Below are 20,317 nucleotides of genomic sequence, written 5' to 3'. Positions count from 1 at the left end.
ACATATTATTAATAACATGTATTCCTTATTTTTGCCATAGAATCATCTAGCCAAAGTTCATTAAAATGATCGAGTAAATAACTTCTCAGCGCTAGCATCGTAAAATCCATTTCTTTGCGTTTGGAAATGTTAAAAAAATCTGAACATCAGCTATTTACGCAACAATCAAGCAGGCAATCGCTACTTCACGGATATAAAACATATAGAATTCAAGCATGATATGAAAATTAGTAGTGAAGGTACTTCATCTCTTTGCCGCAAATTTCGAGGGGCGCCACAGTACTAAACTTTTTCTTCGCGAAAAATGTCGAAAATAGTATTTACGCCAACAATGAGAATAGAAGTAATTCTCGATCAATTTTGATGAACAAGATATCATTTTAAAGACGAAAGTTTAGTCTACGGTGCTATCCCGACTGAGTTTTGAAAAAGCTTTTTATTTATGCATTAACAATTCTCGAAAGAATACCATTTTTCAGTACGATTTTTTTCAAAGAAAATAAAGCTTTTTCAAAACTTCGCCAAAACACTGCCATAGATTAAACCTTTGTTTTTAAAATAAAATCTTGTTCATTAAAATCGATCAAAAATTACACCTGTTCTCATTGATACGTAAACCATTAAAAAACCAGGGGTAGTGAACAGCCTTAATAACAAAGAATTAGAATCATCTTTGATTCTAAAATATGGAAAGAAAGTAAAAAATCTAATGCAACTCTAAAAAGAAAAAAATCTGTTTTTTTCATGGAAAGTAATTATTGTCTTTCAGTCAAAAGATACTTCTTCAGTGAAAAATTGATTTTTGACTATCAAATAAAGTATCCAATTTATTTGTAATATCCTAAATTATGATAATACAGCATTTTGAACAACATACGGACATTTTTGCACATTTATTCTTAACTTGCTTATTATATATTATTTAGTTCTTATATTTTAATACATTTTACTTTTCATATTTTTTTCATTTTCTCTTTCAAATATTTTTTCATTTCTTTCACTTTTCTCTTTGAAATATTATCATTTTTCGTTATGTGATTTTCTTTCTTAATAATTAAAAAATTCATTTCATTTTTCGTTAGCTATCCTTGTTCGTGGACAATCAATGTATTTTCAAAGTGTATCAACTACACATATATCTATACATACAAACACATTTACTCGATGCTCAAGCAGATAATTATTGTAATGTGTGATCTTACATACTAACATTATTCATGTTTCATACTGAAAAAGAAAATCGGATTAAAATAAAAAATGTAATGAATATAATATTTTAATCTGTAATACATGTATATTATATTATAATACAATATTGTAATATCAGACATAATCCAGCATCTTGGCTGGGTCCTACCTGCTTAAAATTAAATTTGACATATTCGTTTAGAAAAGTATGGTATTTGCCTATCTATAATCTATATTTAAAAAATAGCAAATCATTTATTACAACATATTTACTCTACGGGTCTCTCACACTCCGTCAGGATACTACACTAAGGATCATTTTCCGGGGTATCATCGACACTCTAGCTCAACTGCATTTTTCACTTATATACCAGAGGATACATACCATTTTGCTGTAATCAATCGTCGCAATTAATGATTATTACATAATATAATTAAGAAAATAAATATCATACTAATAGCATACAAGTATTTTATTATTCTCACATCAAATATAATTACTCTGCAACGTGAGAAAATTTGTATATCGTTATAAATACATGCATTCAAAATTCACTTATAAAGTGCATTTAAGAGAAAATTTATAAAAAAATGATGTATAGTTCATTACCTTAATGCGCGCATACATGAATTGTACATTGGGCACGATTATACTCATACTAACTATATTTCACTTAACAAATAACATTTGGGAACATGTGCAGACAAATGATGTAAAAAACATAAGGGAAGGGGAAAACATATAAATGAAATAGTATATAAATTGTTGAAAATCTTGAGCTAAAAATTGATCCTAGAGTCTAAAAAGGATCCTGAAAAACTTATCTTAGGGTTTATGAACTGTGATTCTACAAATCTCTTTGTTTTTTAGCTGTATCTACTTAACTTTTCTCATGCAAAAGTAATGACTTCATTGAGATTGTTCTTTTATTAACAAAATTGATTAAATATTTAATTCATTTTTATCTAAAAATATAATGGAAAATCTTTAAATATTCTTTCTTATAAGTAATTACTATGATTATTATAAAAAATCATGCAATTTTGCTTGTAATCCAAAGACTATCCATTGCGAATATCTTCTTGTTCATTCTTTATTAGAACTTATGAATATCTATGCATATCGATGTATCCATATATAATTAATTTACTAGGAATTAGCACCATGACAATGTATATTTTTTTTTATCACATGATATTTTGAATTCTGATGATTAAAATACTGAATTCTTTACTATTTTCGAGAGAAAAATATTTAAAAATACAGTGAAATATTCCAAGTGCAAATAATTATAAATATGTATAAAATAAGACCCTACTATATAAATGAAGACCCTATTCTGATTTAATAAATAAATGTATATACTACCAAAAATAAAAAACTAGAAATTTCATTTTCGAAGAAAATTTACTCGTCGTCTCTCAATGAACTTGTACAAATTAATCAATCATCAATCAAACAAACCAATAATCAATAATCAATCAAACCAATCATCCGTGTCTTTTCATTCTCGACATAATTGAATGATTGGAGGAACTTTAAATTTTTGCACTCATTATTTAAGAACTTCTCAGATGGTTCGAATATACTCATTCGCTTTTTAAAGCGAACATGAAGTATGTAGGCATATTATATAATATTAAAATTATCTTCTGTAATGTAATAACTCTAAGAAGCTATAAATCAGTCATGAGACGGACATAAATTTAACATGCGGATCTTTGTTTTATAATGTAAATAGAATCTGTATGACTGTTAAAAAAGAAAAACAAAAATTTATACGAACAATGATTCTATAATTAACTGCTTTGCATGGAATCGATTTAAATGCATATGTTCTTAAAAATTAATTTAAACTACTAAACTTAGATTAACGCAATAAACACAACTTTTACTTTGCGATTCTTGTCTTTTTATTTTAGCAATAGAACACTGGATTTATTGCTTCGCACATGATTGCATTAATGTTCTAAAATAGAAAAATAAAAATAAAATTATTATTATCATTGTTATAATGTAGAGTTCTTGAAATTATTGAAGAAATGCTTAATACAAAAATATATTTTAAGTTTTCGTTGATGCATACACGATGGGTATCCTGTTCCAAGATAATGAAGAATTCTTACGAAGATAAGAAACTAATTTTTTATCGCGATCGATATCGATTCTACTTCGTGATTTTATGCACTATTGTTTAAATATTAGTTAGTTATAATTTATGGACATCATACATTGTAAAATAAATGAAATTATAAATTATTTAAGCTTACACGTATAGAAAGAAAAAATTTTGATGTTTATTTATTGGAATGCAAAAGAATACTAACTTGTACACTACCAAAATTCGTTTCTGTTGGTATTATATAAAAACAACGATTCTGAATTAAAAATTTGCGTCTATCGAAATATTAAATTAAAATTATCTTAAATTTAAGGCATGTTCCGAGCCGTGGAAACCGCTATTGTTTGAATATCATATCATATATGAATGATATGATATTATATTGAATATAATATCATATCATATTCCGTACACATTATACATGTTTAGATAATTATAAAATTAGAGAAAGTATAAATTATTTAAGTTTAGCCGTATGGAAAGAGAATATTTTGATGTTTATTACTACGAAATATGAAAAATAATTAACTTAAAAACTATCATAGTTATTGACGTACTTATTTTGTTTATAACTTGCTGCAATGACTTAAACTTGAAAATTTTTATGTTACGATTGCGTGCACGAATAAAATTAAATTATTTAATATTAAAGGAGTGAGTTATTAGTTTTATAATGTTTAAACTATTGTAAGATTGTTGATTTAGATTAGTAATCGTACAATTGTAAAAATAAAATATTAATTAGACTCTACTTCTACATATATACTTTATATTGTTATAATGAATATACATATAATAATTAAAAACTTTATACAGTTCTATTTGCCTAATGACTAATTATTGAATGTTGTCTTTATATCAATTTCATAATAGAATTTCATACAAATTAACATTTTTGCAAAATCAATAAAATAAAATAGAAAAAGAAAAAACGTAATAAAAACGAATAATAATGGAAGAAAAAAATAAAACCGCTTCGTATTTGTCGTCGTATTTCCTTAGTATTAGATATATCTATGGATGGAGGTACCTAAATTATCGAAGACACGATTTGTGAAAATTCGCAAAGATGGAAAATTATCACGCGAGGTGATACATGGAATGCACTCAAAGAGAAAAATAGAGATCTTTACGGGACATTAGCGGCTAGATAGGGTATGTTATATCTTATTTTTTTAAATATATTATTTCTTCTTTTATTATTATAAATGACTATCATTATATATAATGTAGAATGTATATGATGTATATAATATTTAAGTATATATGTATTTCTTCTTGTTATTATTATTATAATAATAGTAATAATAATAATAATATAAAGTGAACTAGCTTACGTGAAAAAACAACAAAATAACGCTGTAGATTTCTGCCTCATAGATAGAGTAGAAATGAACTCATGTTTTGATTTTTATTAAAGTAATATATAATAGATAAGTATTCACTAATTATTATTTTTAATAAAACAATCAATTAAATCACCAAATGAATCAGTGCAGCTTCTTCTGGGAAATATATTTCTTTATTTATCAAATGGGTCAGAAAATCCGAGCATCAGTTTATGCAGCATCAATAAGCAATCGGTTAATTCACGGAAATAAATATAACTATTCAAGCGTGTACATGAAAATTAGTAGTAGAGATAGCAGCTTAGTCTCTTTCACCGTAGATTTCAAGTGGCGCCACTATACAAAACTTATTTTTCACGAAAATGACAGCGTTCACGACAACAATAAGCTGAGGCATAATTTTTGACCGATTTTGATAAATAAGGTTTCATTCTAAAGAAGAAAGTTTATAGGAGATAAAAAGATAGGAAAATTTTAGGAGATAATTCTTCCGAATATTTGGAAAATTTTTATTTTTATGCATAAACTACTCTCGAAAAAAAAAACATCTTTTGATATGATTTTTTTCAAAGAAAATAAAGCTTTCTTAAAAATTCGAGGAAACTATCTCTTCATCTTTAAAATGAGACTGTTCATCGAAATCGATCAAGAATTATATTTGGACTCATTGCTGGCGTAAATCATTATAAAACCAGAGGTGATGAACAGCCTTAAATGTAAATATATTACGCATCATAAATAAAACCAACAAATAAAGAAAAATCTTCCTATATATTATTATAAAATATAAATTTCGAATGAAAAAAGAAGATATCAAATACGAGAGTTTTTGCTTGCTAATTGTTTTATATATTTTTAAATGAAATATATCAAGTTTAATTATTAAAAAGTTAAATGACCAGCTAAAAAATTCGCGAGATATTTTCAATTTTTAAAACTGGATGAAGATATAGCCCATAGTAACCGTAGTTCATGGATATAATTTGAAAGATCTAAGACGGTCACAGATGGCACACTTTGTTGTTTGCGGGTCGTCGAAAATGGCAGTGTCTCCGATCTTATATTTAATAGTCTTTTAACTTTGTCTCTGTTGCGAATAAAAATGTTTTTTTGTCAGTGTTCCTCTTTTGTTTGATACAATGTCAGATTCAAATTCACCTAAAGCAGATTCAAGTAATCCTAGTCCCTTGGGTAACTTACGGCAATTCCGTTTTCAAAAGAAAGTGAAAAGAATAAATATGTGTAAGAGATTAACTAATTATTTTCTAAATTCTATGTACTTTTATTTTTAATATTATAAATATATTAGTTTTTTAATATTATAAAAGTAGTTTTTAAATATAGTATTATTAAGTATATTATCATTAATAACTTATATATAAATTTTGGCATAACATACGATATATAACTTGTTTTTATAATTATTTTTTTTGTAACAAATGTGTCTTGTGTATAATATTTTTATTATATTTATATTCAGAAATGTGCAAAATTAATATATTTTCACAATATAACCATATTTATGGTATTTTGAATAAATTCAAAAAAAGATATATATATATATAATATTTGTTATTGTAGCTGATGATGACAGTAATTTAGTAACTCCTGACATACAATCACACCGGAGACCTGTCAATCGTATTGAAGATAGTGACAGTGATATTGGAAGCCCTGTCAAAGTAAATGCTACAAATTCAGAAATAGAAAAAGAATCTGAAGATAAACAGAAGGAAGTAAAACTCAAATATTTAACTACATTATATCCACAAAATGATACAGTTGTATGTATAATCTCAAACCTTTTAATTGGAATAGGTTTGTATATTGTTGATTCATATTTGTTTTTAGTATATACAAGAAGTACTTAATAATGTTAATTGGAATATCGAAGAAGCTGAAGACATCGTTAAAAAACACAGAAAACGAAGTTTAAAAGGATCCAGTAAAAGTAGCTATAAAAAACGTAGAAAATTAAATGTTGAAGATGCCGATGTAGATTCAGATGAAGTAAAATATAAGGACAAAGTATTTAATAGGTACAAAGACATTTAACTGGAATTTCATATTTGATTCTTGTTACAGTTCAAGAATAAAAAATAAAAAAAATTCTTTTAGTGATGACGATTCGGATGCAGAAATTTCAAATGATTTAACTCATGATAAAAAAGCAGTTCTGGAATTCATGCGAACTGCACTACTTTCTGAATTGCTTTTGATACCACAATGTTCTCAAAAAAGAGCAGAAGCGGTAATGGAAGCAAGGCCATTTGAAAATTGGAGAGATCTGGTTTTGAAATTTCAAAATAATAAGTATTTGGATACAGAACTTTTAAATTCAACACAGGTACATTTATATTTCATTACACATTTTTAATTGAACTACTATAGTGATAATTTTTGTTACGTAATAGGAACTATTGGCTACAAGACAAGTAATAGAATCTCTTATGAAAAAATGCATTCGTTTGTCTACAAATTTGGAAAAAGCAGTTGCTGCTGGTGCATCTACTATAAAACAGCAACCAAGAGGATTGTCACCGAGATTAACATTAGCGCCATATCAAATGATTGGTTTAAATTGGCTTGCAGTTATGCATGCTCAAAATGTAAATGGTATACTTGCAGATGAAATGGGATTAGGAAAAACTGTTCAAGTAATAGCTTTTCTTACATATCTAAATGAAGCAGGACTTAATGATGAAAAGGATGGACCTCATTTAATAGTTGTTCCAAGCTCAACAATGGGTAATAAACAATTAATACTTACAAACAATTTACTTTTTTTATCAATTATGTCTAATAAAATATTTTGTTATTATTATCATATGTATTTTCAGAAAATTGGTGTAATGAATTAGAAAGATGGTCACCTGGTTTAAAAGTTGTTCAATATTATGGTTCTCAAGATGAACGTAAAGAAATGAGAATGTCGTGGCGAAATGGTGATCTTGATGATGTAGATGTTTTATTAACTACTTATAATTTGATCAGTAGTACTCCAGAAGAGCGTAGATTATTTCGTGTTATGCCAATACATTATGTAGTTTTTGATGAAGCTCATATGCTTAAAAATATGAGTACTATTAGATATGAAAATCTGGTTAGAATTAATGTATGTATAAAAAACTCTGATTAATTATTTTTAAATCTTTCATGGCATAAAATTTAATTATCTTTTTTATAGGCTAAACATCGTATTCTTTTAACTGGTACCCCATTACAAAATAATTTACTGGAATTGATGTCTCTTTTGATATTTGTAATGCCTTCTTTGTTTGCTGGCAAACAAGCAGACATAAAAAGTTTATTTTCAAAGAATTCTGTAAGTAATAGAAATGTAAAAAGATCATTATTATTCTAGACTATAAAAAGTAACATAAACGTGGAAACGATATGTTTGCATATTATATAATATATTTCAGAAAATGTCATCAGACAAAACAAATAAACAACCCTTGTTTGAACAACAACAAGTTAAAAATGCAAAACAAATAATGCGCCCTTTTGTCCTTCGGCGACTTAAATCAGAAGTTCTTTGCGATTTACCTGAGAAAACGGACGAAGTGATACGATGCACTTTGACCAAGAAGCAAGATCGTATGTATAAAAATTTAGTTGAGAAATTCTCTGTTGAAGCTAATGAAAGCGCTGAAGTGAATGGAGTTGGTATGATGATGCAACTAAGGAAACTTGCAAATCATCCACTCTTAGTTCGAGATTATTATAAAGAATCACAGCTTAAGGTAAACAATTTGCCATTATTTATATACATTTCACATAATATTATATTATTATATTATATTTTTCAGAATATAGCAAAAAAATTAGCTGCAGAGCCTGGATATAAACAAAAAAATCCAGATTACGTATTTGAAGATTTGTTCTGGATGTCTGATTATCAAATAAATCAGTTAACACGAATATATAAAAGTTTGGGTGGATTTGGATTACCTCAAGAATTTATACCCGAAGCTGGCAAATTAAAAAAACTAGATGAACTCCTACAAAATTTAAAAGAAAATAATCACAGAGTATTGATTTTTAGTCAGTTTACAATGGTATTAGATATTCTGGAAGAATATTTAACTATTAGAGGACACAGATATTTAAGGTTAACAAATCAAATATGCAACTTATAATAACGAATACAAATAAATCCTTTTATTACAGTCTATTTTACTAATTTAACATATATTGCTAATTTAACATATTTTTCCCTTTATATGAAATATTTTTATTTTCTAATTGCAGAATGGATGGAAGTACACCTGTAACGGAAAGACAGTCTCTTATAAATGAATACACAGAAGACAATAGTATATTTGTATTCTTATTATCTACAAAAGCAGGTGGACTAGGTATTAATCTAACAGCTGCTGATACCGTTATAATTCATGATATAGATTTCAACCCATATAATGATAAACAGGCAGAAGACCGTTGTCATAGAGTGGGTCAAGAAAAGTATGTATTTTATTAATTATATTTATATATTTTGTCATATCATTTGAAAGAGAAATTATAAAGCATCGATATTAAATTTGTTATATATGAAATATTTAGAATCAAACAATGTGCAATTTATTTTTAGACCCGTACGTATACTAAGACTTTTGGGGCAAGACACTATAGAGGAAGGCATGTATGAAATAGCTCAAGAAAAACTTAATCTTGAGCAACAGCTTACTGGTAGTGAAGGTATGTTAAAATTAATAAATATTTTATTATATTAAATTTAATTCATGAACTTTTTCACAGAAGGGGAGAATACAGATAAAAAAAGTGTTCTAAAATTATTAAAAATGACACTTGGACTTGATCCACACAATAGATCATTATCATTATCACCAACAAAAAATTCTAATAAAATACACAGCGAACTTGTAGAAAATCAAGCAGACAGTGATATAGAATTTTGATTAATACGTTTTTCTGTATGGAACAGAATAATAATTTATAAAAGGCAATGTATCGACGCACATCAAAGAAGAGGCATATTTATATCAATGCATTTTGTATCAACACAATGTCACTTATAGAATTTATATATATTATTTAATTTCTATAATACACTTTTGTAGGGTAGCTTTCCAGGAATGTTTATAATAATTTTCTTATTTACATAAAAATATGAATTTGTGTTATCATTAGAAACACAAGAAATCTACTTTAAAAAAGTAGACAAATATATTTCTTTCATTTTTTTTTTCTTTTTTTTTTTTTTTTATCGACAAGGTATACCTACAATTTTTCATCAAATTAATCTTAGGTATTCTATCTTATTTATGTTTTTTAATCTACAATAACAAATATTAAACTTTTAATAAAATTCTTATTCATCAAATAATATGGCAGCTGTATTGCAATTTTAATAGTATACGAATTTTTGTATGCATTATATTTTTAGCATATTTCAATGAAATGTAGGTACATAATAGAAAAAGTAATAAGTAAATGCATACGTACATCTGAACATGGGACCATTGTGATACAATTTTTGTACTCTGACTTGTTTCCATAGCTACCTACCACTGCCTTGATTACTGTACTCACATAATCGGTATAATAATCTATATGAATAATGAAAGAGTAAATATATTAAAACTTCTATAATTTTCAGATATTTAAAAAACACATGCTGCTATTATTTTATTTTTTATCTAATTATTTTTTAATTTTTATTATATTTACATTTGCTATTTACATTCATCAAGATTTAACTGTTTATGCAATTTAAGAAAAATATATTCGCATTATTTATTTTATTTCGATAAAAATGTATGATAATACGGATAAAAAAAGAAAAAATATATAATAATTTTGGAAAGTTACCCTCCATCTACCGTACGTAATATAACATTTTTTTATTGATATTCTAAATAAATCCATTATAGAAGATCATTTTCTATATCATTTTTAGCTTATATTGTATATAATTATTAAATTACAATTAATAATATCATAAATAGTATAAATTCAATTTAAATATTTTTAATAACAAGTAATTTTCAACTTAAGTTAAAAATTATGTAGCAATTAATTTGTATTTTAAGAGTTTTGTATTATTCACATTATTTTTTAAAAGTCTTTCAAACAAATACATGGATACTCATGTATAGACACTAGCGATGAATAATTAAATATTACACGCTATATAAGGGTTTATTATACCTGCATTTAAAAAAATACGAACGTAATCTTACTTTCTTTAATTAACTGTGATTTATGAAACTATGTTAAAATCTAATATTAATTCAATTTTGGAAAACAAATTTTATTAAGACATAATTATGAAGTACAAATAACTGTTTCATATTGTAATTATAATAAATAGTCCATATTTATATATAAATCGATTTTCGATTGACTTTATGCGTAGAAAGAAATATGTTACTGAACTTTTTCTTATCTTACCTAACATTTCTAATATTTTCTAATCAACGAAAAGTAATGTTAAATTGCAAAAAGATAAAAATATCTTCATAAGAATATAAAATATTTTATTTATATAGTGCCAGCGAAAATGATTCTTTGTCGGATGTCGCCATATTGCTTACGACCATTTCGACCTATTAATTGGCGCAATTATTTGAATTAAATTATCTGAATAATAAAAGTGAAATAATATGTAAGAGTAATTAATTCTATCTTCGGAAAATCAATTATATTCTACTTCTCATTAAACAATAAGAATTCAATAGATTCTTTGTTACTGATAACATTACCGGAATATGGAATTTTCAACAATGTCTAACTGATGATATTTTATCTGATCGTCTGAACAAATAAATATATGTTCGTTTCATTGTACATTGTATTTTTAATAAATCTAATGAAAATGCATGTTTCTAATCTAATGCTTCTCTTAAATCTAATTCCTTCAGCAAATGTATGAAAAAACTATTGAATATCACTATTTATTTATCAACAGTTCTGTCATAAAAAAAATCGTAGTATTATAATAACAAAGCTTATTATCTCTTTTATTGGGTATTTAAAATCTTTAATTGTATAATTAAAATTCAATCTTTAGACAAAAGTACGTATCTGTAAATATATAAAATTCTTTATAAGCATAATATTCTTCCTCTCGATTATCTGATAAAATCTAAAAAAAAAAACAAAATATTGCGATGAATTCATTTAATGCCGCATTAATGCTACGTTAGCGAAACGTTGCAAGAAATTGGATAATAAAGATAATATAAATTTGTATAGCTCGAGTTTGCAAAAAGCAGTTAAAGTTTTGAATATTTCGTTCTATATCCACGATAATTTTAATTATTAATACCAAAAAAAAAGAAAATTTTTCTGACGAAGAGAAAATAAATCGATGATGCGAAAGTGGCGCATGTGAAACGTTGTTTGAGAAAAGTAGATTCATCTCTTAACTCCTCTGCTCTCTCCCACGCAAGTGCATTTTCCGTTTTTTTCTCATTTTCGTATCCTCAACGGAGGAAGAAAAAAGGATCTTTCTAACGTGTATATATAAATCTGCACATCTTTTTTCTCTTGTATTTTAAAAGAGTTAGTCGGATAGTCCATTACTTTTTCATTATTTAAATGAAGAACGAAAAAAAAAGATATTAATTTTATAATTTGTTTGTTAAAATCTTTATGAAAGAAATGAAGGATTTGGAGCCAGCATCCTGCCAGCGAAAACCCACTAAATTAAGAAATCTTATACATAAGACAGAAGCGTTCGATATATTACATATGAAATATGCAGAGGTAAAAGAATTTGTTCACATTTTTTTTTAATTTTAATTTTTGTTTCTTATTATTTACTTTTGTTATTAAATAATTACGCATGATTATACTAATAACAATAAATTTTAATATAATACAATCTACGAATAGATATTATATTCGATTTGTGGCGCAACTTTAACAAAAATTTTTTCATTTTTAGCTATTTCTATATAAAATTGATTTATATGATAATATTAATTAATAGCTGAGCGATCGATTTAATTCAATAACAATGTATATACATATATACATATATATATTTTTATAGAGAACATTATGTTCTGATCAAGTTTGTCTTGGAAGTATAATGGCCTTACCTAATCATGGAACAGAACCACGTCCTAAAGAAGAAATACTTGTCCATGCGAAAAATTTCCTTGAACAATACTTCGCTTCCATTAGAAGGTTTCTATTAAAAATATTATTTATTATATTATTAATGTACAAAATAAATTCTTAATTATTTCATAGGATCGGCGGTGATGCACATCGTTCACGATGGGAAAGTGTGCAAAAAGAAGTTGCTATTACTGGTACTTATCAATTAACAGAAACAGAATTAGTTTTTGGTGCAAAATTAGCATGGCGTAATGCAGCCCGCTGTATCGGCCGTATACAATGGTCCAAGTTACAGGTTTGTTTTTGCCAATTATTTTCTCTTTGTTGATATTTATTAATATCAACTCTCTCACTTCTTTTTAACAATTTATCAATATTACAATTTATAGGTTTTTGATTGTCGATATGTTACAACAACCAGTAGTATGTTTGAAGCTCTTTGTAATCATATTAAATATAGTACAAACAAAGGGAACATAAGGTAAATGTTTTTATATTGATCTTATTTTGTTATAATATAATTATTGATGTACGTATTTGTTTATTACAATATAATCTGTTAATTACATGTATTCATATTTAAAAATATGTAAATTTTTACTATAGATCTGCAATAACTATATTCCCTCAACGAACAGATGGGAAACATGATTATAGAGTATGGAATCAACAGTTAATTGGGTATGCTGGTTACAAGAATCCAGATGGTACAATTACTGGTGATCCAGCAAATGTTGAATTCACAGAAGTAAGAATTAGTTTCAATTATAAATTTATAATTTTTTATTACATATAGAAAATTATTTCTGATAATGAATATATTTATTCCTTAGCTTTGTATGAAATTAGGCTGGAAAGGTGAGCACACAAGATTTGATATATTGCCTTTAGTTTTATCAGCTAATGGTCATGATCCTGATTATTTTGACATACCTTCTGAACTTGTTCTTGAGGTACCTCTTAGTCATCCAACGTAAGTATGATTTCTACCAATCTTAATTAAAAGAAAAATAATACAAATTATTATTTACAGTTATCAGTGGTTTGAGAAATTAAATCTCAAATGGTTTGCTATCCCTGCTGTATCAAGTATGGTTTTCGACTGTGGAGGATTAGAATTTACTGCAGCTCCATTTAATGGATGGTATATGAGCACAGAGATTGGTGCAAGAGACCTTTGTGATGTTCAGCGATATAATTTATTAGAAGTATTTATCTGTATTTTAATATATATCATATTATTTTCAAAATTATATATATATATATATATATATATATATATATATATATATATAACGTTGATGTATTAAAAATATTTTACTAGATAATTGCAACTCACATGGGACTTGATACTAGAACGTCCACTTCATTGTGGAAGGATAAAGCTATGATTGAAGCTAATGTTGCTGTATTACATAGTTTCCAGGTAATGAATTTAATACCTAATGGTAAAGATTACAGAACTAAAACTAATAATTAAAGAAATATTTTTAGATGAAAAATGTTACTATTGTTGATCATCATACTGCTTCTGAATCTTTTATGAAACATTATGAAAATGAAATGCGTTTAAGAAATGGCTGTCCTGCTGATTGGCTATGGATAGTGCCACCAATATCGGGTTCTGCCACTCCTGTCTTTCATCAAGAAATGGCACTCTATCATTTAAAACCTTCTTATGATTCACAGGTTGTTATTGATTATTTTTGAATTTCTAATATAACAATATAAATGATACAGTCACAATACAGTAATATGAATTATAACACTAGGATCCAGCATGGAAAACACATGTTTGGAAAAAAGGTAGAGATAAAACATCTGCATCAAAAAAACCAAGAAAGAAATTTCACTTCAAACAAATTGCAAGGTTAGTCAATAAATAAGGAAATAAATCTTTTTATTTGTATGTATGAAAAAAATAAAAATACAAAGTTTATTTTAGAGCTGTAAAATTTACATCAAAATTATTTGGAAGAGCATTATCTCGAAGAATAAAGGCAACAGTATTGTATGCAACAGAAACTGGAACCTCACAAATGTATGCTGAAAAATTTGGCGAGCTATTGGGTCATGCTTTTCATTCTCAAGTACATCATGCTATATATATATATATATATATATATTTTTTTTTTTAAATCCATTAATATTTATATATTATATTGAAGTATAATACATCAAATTTTATAGGTCACTTCTATGGCAAAATATGACATCAGTAATATTGAACATGAAGCATTACTCTTAGTTATAACGTCTACTTTTGGAAATGGTGATCCTCCAGAAAGTGGCGAGGTACTTGAATTCTTATAAAATCTTTCAGGTATGTAAATATCTTAATCCATTTAAATATCTTTCAGGCATTTGCTCAAAATTTATATGCTATGAAAATGAATGAAGCTTACGTGAATGGAGAAAATAAAATAAGGTAATTGCATGAATGAATACTAAATATACAAATAAATTTTTTTATATATATATACATAGTCATATGTACGCAAATGTATTTTTACAAACACGTTTTTCTGCATTTAATACAAAAATTATTCACAGTTTTTATGTTTAGTTTAGCGGCATCAAAGTCTTTTATAAAGGCAAATAGTCAAACGAAAACAGATAGTATCAAAGGGTTGGACAAATTAGATTCATTACGTGGTTCAACAACAGATTTACATACAGAATATACATTTGGTCCTCTCAGCAATGTTAGGTACTTAATGCATGTTTATAAATATAAAATCCTTAATTTTAATTTAGTATAGCTTCATGAATAAAAATATTGTTTGCAGATTTGCTGTCTTTGCTCTAGGTTCATCAGCATATCCAAATTTTTGTGCATTTGGTCAATATGTTGATAACTTATTAGGTGAATTAGGTGGAGAACGTTTAATGCGTCTTGCGCAAGGTGATGAATTATGTGGTCAAGAACAAGCTTTTCGAAAATGGGCTGCTGATACATTCATGGTAAATACTTTAAAAGATTATTTAAATTTAGTTTTTATATTCTTTTGAAGAGATAAAATATACTTATAATATAGGTCACATGTGAAACATTTTGCTTGGATGATAATGATACATTATTAGAAGTTGCTTTATCATTAGGATCTGAGGCATTGACACCTACGACGGTGCGATTTATAGAAGCTGAGCCACAACCAATTGCAAGAGGTAATTTTTTGTACGGGTAATATATAAAATTATTATAAAAAATTATTATTAATACATTTTCAAATCATTTCTAGCATTAAGCAAATGTCACAATAGAGATGTAACTGTTTGTACTATGTTACAAAAGACCAACTTGAATGGAGAAGAATCAAAGTAATTTAAAATTAAAAATTAGCTGATACTGTACATAATTATCACGTTTAGAATGAACTTTTTTTATGTTTGATTTGCAGTAGAGCCACATTACTTTTAGAACTTAAATATACAACGAATGAAGAAATGTCCTATAAACCTGGTGATCACTTAGGAGTATTTGCCTGTAATAGGGCAGATATTGTTGATGGAATCTTACAACGATTAGAAACACCATTTGATCCAGATACATCAATTGAATTACAGATGCAAAAACAGTCTCATACGCCTCATGGTTGTTTAATTATTGTTTTATGCAAAAAATTAATTACACTATATTAAAGTGTAACTTATTTGTTATTTTACTTGATGTAGGAATTGTGAAAACTTGGGTACCACATGATAAATACTTATCTAATTCCTTAAGAGTATTATTAACACGATTTTTGGATATCACTATACCTCCAACACCAAATCTTTTGAGATATTTTGCATCCATAGCTAAAAATGCACAAGAACAATCACGGCTTAATCTTTTAGCTTCTGTATGTATATAATCTTCTAACATAATGCACAATTTATTATTGGTAAGAAACTTTTATCTTTCTAAATATATTGTCATTCTATTAGGATTCTGCAACTTATGAAGATTGGAGACACTGGAAATTCCCTAATTTATTAGAAGTGTTGGAAGAGTTCCCATCTGTAAAACCTTTTGCTCCTCTACTTATTTTGCATCTTACACCATTGCAACCAAGATTTTATAGTATTTCTTCTTCTCCATTTGTGCACAAAGGAGAAATGCACCTTACAGTAGCAGTTGTACAATACAGAACAAAAGGTTGATTTTTAAAATTGATAACAAATCATCTTTTTATTAATGCAGAAAATTAATGAATATACTTCTCAGATGGATCTGGTCCTATTCATTATGGTGTTTGTTCTAATTATTTACGTGATGTATTATATGGAGAACCCCTTTATGTATTTGTACGAAGGTAAATCAAATAATATTTGAGATTAATTTTATAATATATTTGACAATTACAATTTTTATTATATTTAGTGCACCAAATTTTTATATGCCAAATAATACCAAGGCACCCATGATACTTGTTGGACCTGGAACTGGTATTGCACCATTTCGTGGATTTTGGCATCATCGCTTTGCACAGATAAAGAAATTACGAAGTATGATATTAAAATATTACTGTCAGTATAAAATATATGATATCATAAAAATGATAATTAAATTGAAATTTACAGATGAAGAATTTGGAAAGATGTGGTTATTTTTTGGCTGCCGCCAGAGGTGTTTAGATCTTTATGCACAAGAAAAGAAGAAGATGGTAGATGCTGGTGTTTTAGATAAAATTTTCTTAGCATTATCTCGTGAATCTGGTTTACAAAAAGTACATTTATATATATTTTATATTTATATATAAAAAATTAGATTTTGAGATTAGATTAAAGTTTAGACTGTTGAATCAAATTATAATTTTGAATTCTTACAGACATATGTACAAGATTTAATTCAAGCTGAATCAGCTTGTATTTATGATATGTTGATGCATCAACAAGGACATTTTTATGTGTGTGGAGATTGTACGATGGCTGAAGATGTTTACCAAACATTAAAACAAATTATTCAAACGCATGGTCAGATGACGGATGAAGAAGTTGAAGCATATATGCTGTCATTAAGAGTAAAATTATCTTTAAAGAACAAATAAGTAGTGTAAATGAGTATATACCTTTATACAGGTTATATATTAATCATATCTCAATTACAGGATGAAAATCGTTATCACGAAGATATATTTGGCATAACTTTACGGACGGCGGAAGTTCATAATCGATCTCGTAAAGCAGCTAGGATTAGAATGGCTGCACAACCATAAAATCGATAATAAAAATGACAGTTGAAATTTAATCACTCTAAATAAATTTTAATAGTTGACATATCAAATTTTATGCATATCTTGTAGAAAATTGAATTTTAATTTCTAATATAAATGTATTTATAGAATCTGTCAGTAATATATTATGCAAGAGATAAATATAAATAAATAAATAAATAAAATAAATAGTTGGTGAAATCATGCTAAAAAATATCATGAACGTTAACTAATATCTGAAACATGAATAGAATATACATTTGATTTACAAATACATAAAAAATATAAGTATAATACGAATTAATATTTTCAAAATATATTTGTTTTGTCTTTACTTTATTACCTTATTATAAAGAGGTTACTATTAATTTTAACAGCATCATTTCATAAAATTAAAATATATTAAATAATTACATACATTGAAATGAGCTGTAAAATATTTTCCTTATCCTTCTAGTTATGCAAAGCTGTGGTGTCAAGACCTGGCTTTGGTTTCTCTACAACATTTGCTAATAATTTTTTAATTTCTGCTATTGCTCTTCCAGGATTAAGTCCCTAAAAAGGAAAATTATTTTTAATGAAATTACTTCATAAATTTGTGGAAAAATTGTAATAATAAAAATAATTTTATATGATATCCTACTTTTGGACAAGTACGGGTGCAATTCATAATTGTGTGGCAGCGATAAACAGAATATGCATCCACTAATTTTTCAAGCCGTTCTTTTGTCTGAGTATCTCTTGAATCAATGATCCACCTATATGCCTAAAAAATATAAAAAATTTCCTATGTATCTATGTCTATATGATAAAATTATCAATGTTTTATATAATTATGCAACGATACAATAAGATTATACAATATTTTAAAATATTTTAGTTTTATAAATGCTTACTTGCATGAGAACAGCTGGCCCTAAATATTTATCACCATTCCACCAATATGATGGACAGGATGTACTGCAGCAAGCACAAAGAATACACTCATAGAGACCATCCTACATAACACAATATGAATAAAAAATTATATTAAAATAATATATTTTATATACAGCTTTTCAGAAATAATATAATATTTTTAATAATATTTAACAATACTTACCAACTTTTTACGGTCTTCAACGCTTTGTAAGTACTGTTGGCTACCTGTCTCTTTAGTATCATTACGTTGAAGCCATGGCTGTATACTTCGATACTGATTATAAAAATTATTAAGATCTGGCACGAGATCTTTAACTATATACATATGAGGTAATGGATAAATCTTACTAGGAGTACTCAAGTTATCATCAATTTTGCTGAAAATATTTTTTTTATAAGAAATTTTATTGTCAATATATAATGTTAAATGAATATTCAATACCTGATACATGCAAGAGTATTAGTTCCACCAATATTCATAGCACAAGATCCACAAATGCCTTCGCGACAAGAACGGCGGAAAGTTAAAGATGGATCCATTTCATTTTTAATTTTGATCAAGGCATCAAGTACCATTGGACCACAACTAAAATACATGTCAATAAAAATAATTTGCAGTGAAACAAATATTTACTTTATTATATTAATGATTTTATATATAACAATGTATATACCTATTCAAATCTACTTTATAATCTTGCATAAATGGTTTTTCATCAGGTTTATCTGGATTCCATCGATAGACAGAAAAAGTTTTTAATCTGGCCTCAGCATGTTGACCTGCTGATATATGTAGAGCTCGTACCTATAGTTTGAATAATTCATTTTAACTTCTAATTATATAATCTTTAACATATTTGCATTTTAATATATGAGCTATGTAAAAATATAATAAATAACATACAAATCATTTTATGATCAAATACTTCGTAATATAAATATAAATCATCATATAAATCCAATACTTCGTAAAATGAACTATTTGACGTTTCTGAAGAAGTAATCTTATCGTTTTTGAATTATTGTCATATTCTTAAATATATATTTCATCTACAGACATATACTATATATTGTACAGATACTCATATTTGATAAATGAAAAACGCATAATAATCATAACTGCAAAAAACTTACATGTCGAAATGTATTTTTACAACTTTGTGGAACGATACCAGCCATTTTCCACGAAGGTAATCTATCTAAAACGTTTATTCATTATATAACTGAAGCACGTGCGGAAGTGCCAACATGACCAATACTTTCAACGTTACAATTTTTACTCATAAAATATATTTAAACACAAATGATTTTCTACTTAAAAAAAAAAATATCAGGAAAAAATGTAAAATTCTTTAAGAGCAAAGAGGTAATAATAAATACTTGGAAAGAAGTACGTAAATAATATTTGTTGTTAGAGAAACTCTAGAGAAACTTAAATATTAAA

General features: G+C 26.6%; 3 protein-coding genes across 7 annotated transcripts; 2 read left to right on the top strand and 1 right to left on the bottom strand.

The window, feature by feature from the left end:
- The first annotated feature begins 5,653 nt into the window (after positions 1-5,653).
- Positions 5,654-10,561, top strand: LOC124948797 (SWI/SNF-related matrix-associated actin-dependent regulator of chromatin subfamily A containing DEAD/H box 1 homolog). The gene is made up of 12 exons (XM_047492985.1): positions 5,654-5,902; positions 6,242-6,444; positions 6,512-6,699; positions 6,779-7,007; positions 7,075-7,408; positions 7,501-7,775; positions 7,848-7,985; positions 8,086-8,406; positions 8,473-8,774; positions 8,915-9,127; positions 9,255-9,361; positions 9,422-10,561. Exons 1-12 carry the CDS (start codon positions 5,800-5,802, stop codon positions 9,580-9,582), a joined length of 2,574 nt encoding a protein of 857 aa, XP_047348941.1. The 5' UTR covers positions 5,654-5,799; the 3' UTR covers positions 9,583-10,561.
- Positions 10,562-11,924: 1,363 nt separating this feature from the next.
- Positions 11,925-18,721, top strand: LOC124948796 (nitric oxide synthase, salivary gland). Of its 5 annotated transcripts, none has more exons than XM_047492981.1 (25): positions 11,925-12,145; positions 12,288-12,394; positions 12,684-12,820; positions 12,887-13,049; positions 13,144-13,235; positions 13,361-13,502; positions 13,588-13,727; positions 13,788-13,962; positions 14,079-14,180; positions 14,249-14,443; positions 14,527-14,624; positions 14,700-14,844; positions 14,945-15,049; positions 15,115-15,182; positions 15,321-15,464; positions 15,544-15,718; positions 15,793-15,922; positions 15,997-16,075; positions 16,156-16,349; positions 16,430-16,599; positions 16,685-16,895; positions 16,965-17,052; positions 17,121-17,466; positions 17,569-17,760; positions 17,848-18,721. In XM_047492981.1, exons 2-25 carry the CDS (start codon positions 12,290-12,292, stop codon positions 17,953-17,955), a joined length of 3,504 nt encoding a protein of 1,167 aa, XP_047348937.1. In that variant the 5' UTR covers positions 11,925-12,145; positions 12,288-12,289; the 3' UTR covers positions 17,956-18,721. The 5 variants fall into 5 exon arrangements, with proteins under 5 accessions (XP_047348937.1, XP_047348936.1, XP_047348935.1 ...); XM_047492980.1 differs by having other exon boundaries at positions 11,925-12,190; XM_047492982.1 differs by having other exon boundaries at positions 11,927-12,394; positions 17,121-17,245; positions 17,321-17,466; positions 17,848-18,708.
- LOC124948804 (succinate dehydrogenase [ubiquinone] iron-sulfur subunit, mitochondrial-like) lies at positions 18,242-20,159 on the bottom strand. The gene is made up of 7 exons (XM_047492994.1): positions 20,008-20,159; positions 19,548-19,678; positions 19,316-19,459; positions 19,055-19,250; positions 18,849-18,950; positions 18,596-18,718; positions 18,242-18,507 (listed from the first exon to the last, which is right to left on the bottom strand). Exons 1-7 carry the CDS (start codon positions 20,050-20,052, stop codon positions 18,406-18,408), a joined length of 843 nt encoding a protein of 280 aa, XP_047348950.1. The 5' UTR covers positions 20,053-20,159; the 3' UTR covers positions 18,242-18,405.
- Positions 20,160-20,317: the final 158 nt, after the last annotated feature.

The sequence above is a fragment of the Vespa velutina genome, chromosome 4 (assembly GCF_912470025.1).
Source record: "Vespa velutina chromosome 4, iVesVel2.1, whole genome shotgun sequence".
Classification (NCBI taxonomy): domain Eukaryota; kingdom Metazoa; phylum Arthropoda; class Insecta; order Hymenoptera; family Vespidae; genus Vespa; species Vespa velutina.
Note: the sequence above shows the minus strand (reverse complement) of the source record. Positions and strands in the feature narration are given on the sequence as shown.

Coding starts and splice junctions, on each gene's coding strand:
- LOC124948797 (XM_047492985.1), top strand. CDS start 5,800: ATGTCAGATTCAAATTCACCTAAAGCAGATTCAAGTAATCCTAGTCCC. Junction 7,008..7,074: donor AACTTTTAAATTCAACACAG/GTACATTTATAT, acceptor GTTACGTAATAG/GAACTATTGGCTACAAGACA. Junction 9,362..9,421: donor ACAGCTTACTGGTAGTGAAG/GTATGTTAAAAT, acceptor ACTTTTTCACAG/AAGGGGAGAATACAGATAAA.
- LOC124948796 (XM_047492979.1), top strand. CDS start 12,281: ATGAAAGAAATGAAGGATTTGGAGCCAGCATCCTGCCAGCGAAAACCC. Junction 13,963..14,078: donor AGCGATATAATTTATTAGAA/GTATTTATCTGT, acceptor ATATTTTACTAG/ATAATTGCAACTCACATGGG. Junction 17,053..17,120: donor CTTTATGTATTTGTACGAAG/GTAAATCAAATA, acceptor TATTATATTTAG/TGCACCAAATTTTTATATGC.
- LOC124948804 (XM_047492994.1), bottom strand. CDS start 20,052: ATGGCTGGTATCGTTCCACAAAGTTGTAAAAATACATTTCGACAT. Junction 19,679..20,007: donor GTAAAAATACATTTCGACAT/GTAAGTTTTTTG, acceptor TTCAAACTATAG/GTACGAGCTCTACATATATC. Junction 19,251..19,315: donor AATACTCTTGCATGTATCAG/GTATTGAATATT, acceptor AAATATTTTCAG/CAAAATTGATGATAACTTGA.